The sequence below is a fragment of the Erpetoichthys calabaricus genome, chromosome 4, assembly GCF_900747795.2.
Source record: "Erpetoichthys calabaricus chromosome 4, fErpCal1.3, whole genome shotgun sequence".
Lineage (NCBI taxonomy): Eukaryota > Metazoa > Chordata > Cladistia > Polypteriformes > Polypteridae > Erpetoichthys > Erpetoichthys calabaricus.
The window spans coordinates 226,088,282-226,097,599 of NC_041397.2; the positions used below are offsets into that span (position 1 = coordinate 226,088,282).

The 9,318-nt window shown below is 37.2% G+C and overlaps 1 protein-coding gene across 1 annotated transcript in view; it reads left to right on the forward strand.

The window, feature by feature from the left end:
- Window positions 1–7,219, forward strand: part of gucy1a2 (guanylate cyclase 1, soluble, alpha 2) — a 325,259-nt gene extending 318,040 nt beyond the window's left edge. Inside the window, exon 8 of the mRNA XM_028800400.2 lies at window positions 1,738–7,219. Within this exon, the coding sequence (XP_028656233.1) occupies window positions 1,738–1,963 (226 nt within the window). The 3' untranslated portion in view covers window positions 1,964–7,219. The remainder of the gene's footprint in view (window positions 1–1,737) is intronic.
- The last annotated feature ends 2,099 nt before the right edge of the window (window positions 7,220–9,318 follow it).

Sequence of the window (9,318 nt, forward strand, 5' to 3'; positions counted from 1 at the left end):
ATTTAGGTGTATGCAGTGTGAAACTGTCTGAGTAAGGAGATTTTATCTTTATGATTTTTGTAAGGTTTGATCCCTATGTAGCTATGCCTAAAATTTTGTTAAGTAAAGAAATCATTCGCTGAATGGAATCTCATGCATTTGTCAAAGTGACTGATTTTAAACTATGGTATATCAATGGCTTTGGCCATACTCTTATTATTAAATCCAATCCAGCATGCATTCATTACTGACTTTCAGGTTAAACTTCTTGGTTTACACATAAAAAGACATTTCCATCCTCACCTCCAGAAGTGGAGCATCATACGATGTATGGAAACAGTGCAAGCTTGTGACACATGCAAGGGTGTGACTTTTGTTCCTATTCTTTTCCTAGTTTTGCATTTTGCCCTGTTTTTATGGGCTGAGAATTGGTATTGCATGTGCCACGAAAGTGAATCCAACTGCCACCTAGTGTCACCATGTAGATCTGACCCTGCTCACAATGAAAAGCATAGCTAGCATAGTGAACCAAGGCTGAGGTTCGGACCTTAATATACAGGAAGGACAGAAGCCATGCTTACAAGGTAAAAAACAAAGTATGTTTTGTATGCCTCTAATCCCAGAGATTAAGTCAAAATGGTAACAGAGTTCAACACACAAAGACAGGGACACAAATCAAGCAAAATCAGAGTCAGAGTAAAGAAAAAAAGCAATTTAACCAGTCAAAAAAACTTAAACGTATAAAAAAATCTGAGAATTTCAGACCACTAAAAAGAGGAAATTGATGAAGGCAGATAAGCACAATGCTGAAGCAAAGACCTCTCCTTCAACCCCCTTTTGCTCCTCCCATCACATGACTGCCACCTGATTAATGTTACATTGCAAAATTCAGAGAAATGGAGGACCTAAGGGCAATGCACAATACATTGTATCATTCATCTTGTCATTCAGTGCATTTGCATGTGCTTTAATTACCAGTTATTCACAGAAACCTGGTTATATATGTCATGTTTCAGGAGATCAATCAGGATATTGATCTCAGAAAAACAGGGTTAACACACATAGATTTGTTTACAAGTAATCCAGTTATATATTCATGTAAACCCTTAACAGGGTTGCAGTTAATGATTTCAGTCTGCGCATGTCCGTTGCACTCTGTCAGCCAGCGCATGTGTCAGCTTCCACAAGATCAATTTCCTGAAGCAAATGTTCAGGCTTTTGCATTGTTCCTTTTGGTTTATGGTATCAGTGTTTTGTTTTTTTTTTGTTTACCAAAGGAGAACACTCTGTAGGTGGACCTGTGCATGTAAATTAGGATTTTTAAGAAACCATGTTTCTGCTTTAATTGGGTTTGGTGTGTGCATGTAAACCCATTCATTGTTTGTAATGATACACACCTTTGAGTCAATAGAGCAGTTCTTCTGACAAACAATTAAGATGCAGATCAACCTGATGTGATGATTACATGTTTTCTGTTTAAAATGATATTGTTAATGGTTTCAGTCAGATGGAAGAGTGACTGATTTTTTTTCCTTCCTAAAAAAAAATTAGCTTAATGTGTTCAAAAATAATTTGAATGAGCATTTACTCAGGCATGCTATCTATTGTACTAATATGAAACTATTCTGTGATTGTTTTTTACTTTTCTTCCCAAATCTACCTCTAAATTTGATAATCCAATTGACAAAGTTGAACAATTTTCAATCATCATCCTGTCGACAATAGAAAAGACTTACTTTCTTCCATTTATTTTTTCAGGCTATTGAAAGGAGACAAAACCTTTATCTTTGTTCCTCGGTCACGCCAGGAGCTTCCAGACAATTTTCCAAAAGAAATTCCTGGAATCTGCTATTTCCTAGAGGCCAGCTCTTCCCAAAAGTTGGGACTTTCAACAAGTGTGTCCAATCCCGGTGCCACAACAACTCGGATCAGGAAGATCTCCTACAATATCGGCACCATGTTCCTCCGAGAGACCAGTTTATGAGGGACAGTTCAGACTGTAGAGAAACTGGGGGAACTCTGAGAAGTACATGGCTTCATAACAGCAGGACTGAAATTAAGTTCACTTGATAGTTCATACATTAAAGAACAGGTTTTTAAATTATACTCAGAGCACTGCAGGTATTAACTATTTATTGTGTAATTTGGTGCCTTGAACAGTACATTCAGAGATTCTTAATTGCTTGCACAAATAAGCCATCCTGGACCACACTTTCAGAACATCTGCTTTCTCCTGCAGTTGAACTGTAGCTTTCCTGCTTTCTCTTGTTATGCTTTTTCCCAGCTTGTCTTCCTACTCTCTCCTATCTGAACAGATGCAATGGGTGGCTTTTTTACCACAGCTCCATGCCAGCTAGCTCTGCGTCTTTACAGTGGAATAATTTGTATGGATTTTCTGATGCAGCATCCCTTGGTAGCCTTGCTAATGATAAACTGGTATGTGCTGTGACAGCAGCATCTGACTTCTACTCCATAAGTTGGTAGGGCCATAACAAAGCTAAGCAAACATGGCTGTTCCATTGATGCTCTGAGCTTGGTTCATGCACCAGCCACTATAAATACCTATGGCACATCCGGAGCTAGATGTATCCATCACTGTAAAGTTCATCTAAAGTTCCATCACCCTACACATGATTTTCTTTAGTAAATTAATAAAAAAAGTGATCTAACCTCATGGAAGTATTTAGTAAAACAAGTATATTCACTACAGTGGTACGGAATGTAATTATCAGTACTTGAGCTTTGTGATTTTTGTAGTGGTATCGGTTAGCAAAAAGACATAAGAATCTCAAGAAAACAAAATGAGGCCAGCAACGTAAGCAATAAGATATGAAAGTGTGTAGCTGACACTGTTCTGATTCAGGCCTGAAAGGAGCTCTTTAGTGGAAGACATGCTGAACTGTCAGGAACAAAAAATGAACTGCATTTAGGAAAAGGTTTTTGACTTCAATTTATATTGATGAAATGAATTTGCTTTCCATTAGCCTAGTTATTTATAATTCTGCTAAACTCTAAATGGAAAGGTTTGTGCTCCCCAGCCAATTAATTCTACCAGACCTATTTAAATACCTGGTAACAACTACCTAAACCTTGCTGTGGTAGGGAAGTGTTAACTGGAGAAAATGTTTCTTTTTTAAGGTATGATTTACACGGATGTTACTTGTTGATCATAAAGTATAAACAAAGAGAAATGGAAGGTTTGTGGGGAAAAAGATTTGAGACATCTCTTGTTTTTACATATGAGTACACATGAAACAGGACACTATATTCTGTACTCAGACAATACCAGCAAATTAATCTGTTCATAGACTACAGAGGTAAAATGTCACCCTCGTAAGGTGATTTAAGCAGTTTCACCTTTTCTCTACCAGCTGTGCATGTGCTCCAACTTCTTCTCCTCCAGTAAATACAGCAACATTCTTAATAGGAACAGCAGGAGCGATACAAATCCCTTGTGGGGAAAGCAGCATATAAGTACTCTCTGTGGGGTGCTTTCCTATTTCCAGTGCAGCAGACAAACTAAAACAGGCCTTCTAAATAAGTGAGGAACAACAGTCAAATGAAAATGATTTTCTCATGGGTGTACACTTTTGAATGAATTATGCAAGACTACCTCTCTATGCAGCTTTGGGCAGCAATCCCAAAAAATAATTATTCATAGGATGAATTTGGAAGGTACCAGCGATCAAATTTTAAAAATTACACTATTGTCAAGAGAGCAGTCTGACCTTCTACTTTTATACCCTGGAAAAACAGAATTTACTAGAAGGCCTAAATGATTGAATGATGTTGTGGAACAAATATAGTATACTTACTTCACTACAGTTTCCATCCACCTTTCGTTTTACGGGCTATAGAGGCAACGCAGTTAGTTGGACCAACAGTGAGACTTTATTACAGCCTCCAGGTACTTGTAGGAAAGCACTTTGCATATTGTCAGGTGGCACAGTGGTAGTGCTGCTGCTTTGCAGTAAGGAGACTGTGGAAGATTGTGGGTTCGCTTCCCGGTTCCTCCCTGTGTGGATAGCGCTTTGAGTACTGAGAAAAGCGCTATATAAATGTAATGAATTATTATTATTTATTATTGTTTAACTCCTCACTCTATCATGAAGAGTGAGACCGGCTGCCCTATAACGAAACCTAATTCAAGCCGCTTATAGTATGGGCCTTGAACGCTCAGACAGGGAATAACAGAGATACCTGGAGAGTGGTGATTTGGCTAAACAACCTGCATAATATAAATCTGAGCAGTGAATAGTGATTAGGTATTTGTGCTAGTCGTGAATTGTCCAGGTAGAAACGCACATTTGCTCATAATTGTCACCAGTGTCAAAGTACCATGGTCCAAAGATCATCCATACACTCTGTAGTCATGGCAAATGATTTGAGGCCAAATGTTCTGAATTCTTAGTTATGGTGAGGTGCTGAGCTGTCAGCTCATAGGTTAAACAGACTGTGCTTCTGCTGGGCAAACCTGGAAGACTCAAATAGTTACTGAGGGTGAAACGTGAGTAACTAATAGATTTCTCTGATCAGATTTAACTTTTATCTCTAAAACAAGTTTTCTTGAATATCAGGAAAACTTCAGAATCATGGAGGTGACTGCACAGAGCTGTAACCTAAAGTTGGTTGGTACCTGCCATGGTGGCAGCTCTAGGGCCCAGTGAGGCCATTTATGGCAAATTAAGCTAACAACTTAAAACAAAAAAAAAAAAATAGAATTGCCGGGAATGGCAGTTTTTCAGGATAGCCTACAGATTCAATTAAGAAAGTTGGCCTCCATGGTAGTGAGTGAGGTGTTAGATAGGTGGCAGTTTCTGTATATAGCCTCCTCAGTGACGCATTGTCTGTAGTTGGACCCATTTCTATGGCTTAGGCCACTGCGTGGGTAGTAAGACGGCTGCGAACATGTTTAGGATTTGACCTGGTTTCATTTTACGTGTCAATTTAATTTTGCTTGGAAGTTAGAAACAGTAAGGTGGTACCTGTATTTAAAATGAGAGACAAGAGACTGTGTTCCAATTACTGAGGGAACACATTTCCCAGCACACATGGGAAGACCTGTGTCAAGGAAACTGATAGATAAACCTGGAAGAACAACAAAGGTTTCCAACAAAAGTTTCATTCTGGCTATGGAACAATGGACCAACTCTGTGTTATGTAGAGTTTGCCAAACCATGCTACCTGTGGTTTGCAGATCTGGAGAAGACGTCTTCTTGAATTTCCCATGGTGTCTTTTGAAAGGGGAGTTTATGCTGCAAGGCTTGTGTTTGTCTATTTGGTGTTGTCAAGTCCGTTTAAAGTTGGTGTAGAAATCTGCAAAGTTTGCTGCTTGTTTTGTGGAAGATATCAGGGTGCAACCAAGGATTGGTAGGTGGCTAGTTTGAGGGCCTGAGGCTTGCATTTATACTAATACATGGATGATGCTTTCATTGTTACCCTCATCAAACTCTGATCTTTGGCAAGCACTAGTGTAGTTTATAGCTAAGTGTTATAATATAATATAATAAAACTAGAAAAAGGGCCTGGTCACTGCGTTGAGTTAAAATATTTACCTTATGTTAGCAATTGTTTTCAGTGGGTGCTCCTGTCTCCTTCCTTCCTAAGACATTTACTGAATGTTCAGTTAACTTATTATTCTAAATTAGTCAGTTGTGGCTGCTTAAATGTGAGTGGGCCTTGTAATAGACTGGCATCCCATCCAGGATTGATATCTGGCCAGTGTTACCAACAAAGACTCCAACTCCTCAAAAACCTGTCATGAAAAATGCAGGTTCAAAAGCAAAAATATTTTATTATAATAATTATATAATATTATATGGGCTGAGGTGATGATGTGATAACATATAAGAACCTGCTTATTCTATTGGTGAGCCTCAAGAAAGCTGAAGCCTAATCTGATTGAATAAAGGGTAAGGACGGAGTGCCAGTCCATTGCAGAGCACATTCTTAAAACATAGGTTCTTGCACACAACACAGAGCTGACAGAGGTTTGACGTGAATCCAGTCCTCTAGCTGTGAGTCACCATCTATTATATTTTCTGTTCATCCATCTTCTATCCAGTTCAGAGTAGGGGGAACAGGTGCTTTCCCTAAAAAGAGTGAGTGCAAGGAACAATATGACCCTGGATTGGGACATTGCTTCCAGAATTGCAACATTTGTGGAAACAAGTATGTCAGAAAACATCTCACAGAAATCAGAGAAACACTTTCTTAAAGTTTACTTTTTTTATTGGAATCATATTTCTTCACAGAATTTTTGACTATTAGTTTTATAAAATGATTATTGAAAGAAACTAACCTCAAGTGTTTGCAGCTACCATGGTCACAGAGATGTTTTATAGCAGAAGAGGACACCTACTTTAAAGCTCAGCCACATAAGGTGAAAGGCTGAAGACCGCAGGCGTTTAAAACGTGTTAGTCTTCCCTGTGAACTGGTATGTGAAAGAATTTGGTAGTTTTCCTTATTCACAGAAAGAAAAAACATTTAGGTGTGCAGTTTAAAAAAATTGAAAAGTGTCCGGAAATTCCTAGGAAAAAAATTAAATCAAAAGTAGGAGTGAGTATTGGTGTTTCTTCGTGTAACAGTGTAGCTTCGAGTGTTTCAACCCCTTAAGTATACCCTTGCATTATATTTGTGCATATGTGTTTTTTCTGTCTCTACACATGGTAAATAAATATACTGTTTACACAGTATTCTTTAGAAGATAGTATGTGATTTGATGTAATATGATTTAATGTAACAAGTTATTCAAATATTATATCGTAAATCCTCCCTTTTAACCACAACCAGCACTAAATAGAGACATTGTTTCCAGTTTTAAAATGTTCAGAAAGTGATACATTGAGGACACCAGACAGCGTAACAGCACTGTCAAATTACACTAGAAGGTTGGCTGTCTGGAGAATTAGACAAACTTTGGCTTAACTGACTTCTTTTCTTGTACTGAAATATATTTCCTCTTATTTGTATGTTCAAAATTATGCATTTGGCAATGCTGAAACCCCTTGTCACCTTGAGGGTAGGAACCAAAGAGGAATTTTGTGAGACCTATTATACAGATTTATGTATACCAATGTACAGTACATACTATGGTCGTGAGTTAGTGATTCTCCTATATGTGAGTACACACACACACACGTACAGAGTAGAGCAATGGTTTATATTATGACTGAGCTAAATTCTTAAGTGTTCCTTATGTTTACAGTTGTGTCACTGCATGCCAGTAAAATCATAAACTGAATATTTTTACACATTGTGATATTAAAGTCTTGATTAAGTATCCATCGATCCATCCTTCTTCTGAGTTCAATTATATCTAGTAGGCATTTTTCTGTTTTCTGTACTTTTGATGTTTAAATGAGCTGTGTAAAGTTGCAAGTAGAAATTTCAATAGCCAAGAAAGTTTCACAAAAAAAAACCTTCATAAAGTCTGCAATAAACTCAAAGAGTCACTGAGCCATTACTATGCAGATCAGAAGACACTCCACTAATTCTGCCCAAAATATCATCTATAGAAGGGCTAAAAAACAGAGGCTTCAGCACAATAAGATTTAAGATAATAATAATAATAATAATTTATTTTATTTATAGGGGCACTTTACATTAGCAGTAAATCTCAAAGTGCAAAGATGTACCTCTCTGCCATGAAGTGATGAGGCTCACCTTCAAAGGGAGTCATCCTTGGCGTCCGGCCATCCATCCATGATCCAAACAAGAGAACTCTCAAAGAGTGATGTCATAAATAGGTCACCAGATTGTTTCATGTATTGAAAGAGAAGACAATGTACATACATTAATAATCTGTAAAGTGGTTAACTAAGGAAGTATATGTACTGTATGTGTACACCACAACACATTACCCACATTTAGAAATGAGTGTTTGTATCAAATTATAGAGTTTTTTTTTAAAAACAGAATCATTAGATCCTTTAGAAAAGAAACATTAATGCTGGCTTCATTGAAACAAAAGAAGTAGAATAGAGCAGAGTATACATTTAATCAGGTGGTATTATTCTTTTCATCCTCATTTCATACCACTTTATAACTGTTCCTGCTATTGTGGATAAAATAGTGTGTTTTCTAATGTTCTCTTTTAAATGTGCACTGAATATGTATTCTCATTAGAAAACTGTTGTTGTTGCCAATATTTTAATCTAAATACTTTTGGTTACTATATCAATTCAGTAGCATCAATATGAAAAATAAACATATTTTTTTTAATAAAGGTGTCAGACATAAGCATGTTATTTACTAAACTGTGAAGTAGCCTGTGTCAGAGCATGTTTGCAGAAGACTCTGAAACCAAACGCCTGGTTATATATGAACTAACTTCAAATTTAACTTCGCTAAACTTAATGGTTTTATGCAGCGAGGAAATTACCATTTGGAAAGTGTCAAAACAAGAAAGTAAACATATATGAAAAAATACAACTTCACAATGAATGTAGGAGTAATATCAGAGTACCTGTGTTTAATATACTGCACTTTTACATTTCTCTCTCGCTCTTAATGGACACTCGAATTAAGAATGACACGTGTCAAGGTTGCATGTGTAGCCTTTGATCACTGAGGCAAAGCTTGGGATAGTGAGAATAGGAAGTTCTGTTTGGGACCTCCTTCTCCTTACATCACTGACAACATCATCACAGAGGCAGGTGGTCTATGAGCAATGAGAATCATGCAGTGACTCCCAGCAAGTGATGTTGACCCCACCTTTCAAGAGGTAGACCTTGAGGGTGATTTGCTCTCACTATTAACAGTTCTTTGAACTCAGTTCAGCTGTGAGGAGTGGACTGACTGAAACTAATCTTAACATTTTCACTTAATAGTGTTTCTAGCCAAAAACAAACAAAAAATGTGAAATATGTTAATGGAAGCTTTCAGTGAAACCAATGCCAAAAGTGACATCCCATTACAATTTAGCCCTACACTTGCAGGTTTATATAGGACAAGAGATACATAATGCTTTTGTGACAGTGAAAGGACATAAAGCCTCAGAACACTAAGATTGTCTCCCATTCTGCAAAACATGGACATGTCAAGAAGAGTATGGACACAATAACAATAAAACAAATAGTTAATAATAACTAAATATCATATGTACAAGAAAAAGGTTTCCGATTTCAATCAAAAATATCAAATTCCAATGGAAATCAATACATTGCCCCTTAATGTAGTTTTAAATTATTTCTAACACAGATCTGAATATTATTACTTCAATGGGCTGAGAGGAGTTTGTGGGTACCACAGGCAGCACATGAAAGTTAAGATTAAGTTTGAACCAAAAACAGACAAGCCAGAGACCAGAGTAGAAAAGTACGTTTTCTCAATAGTTA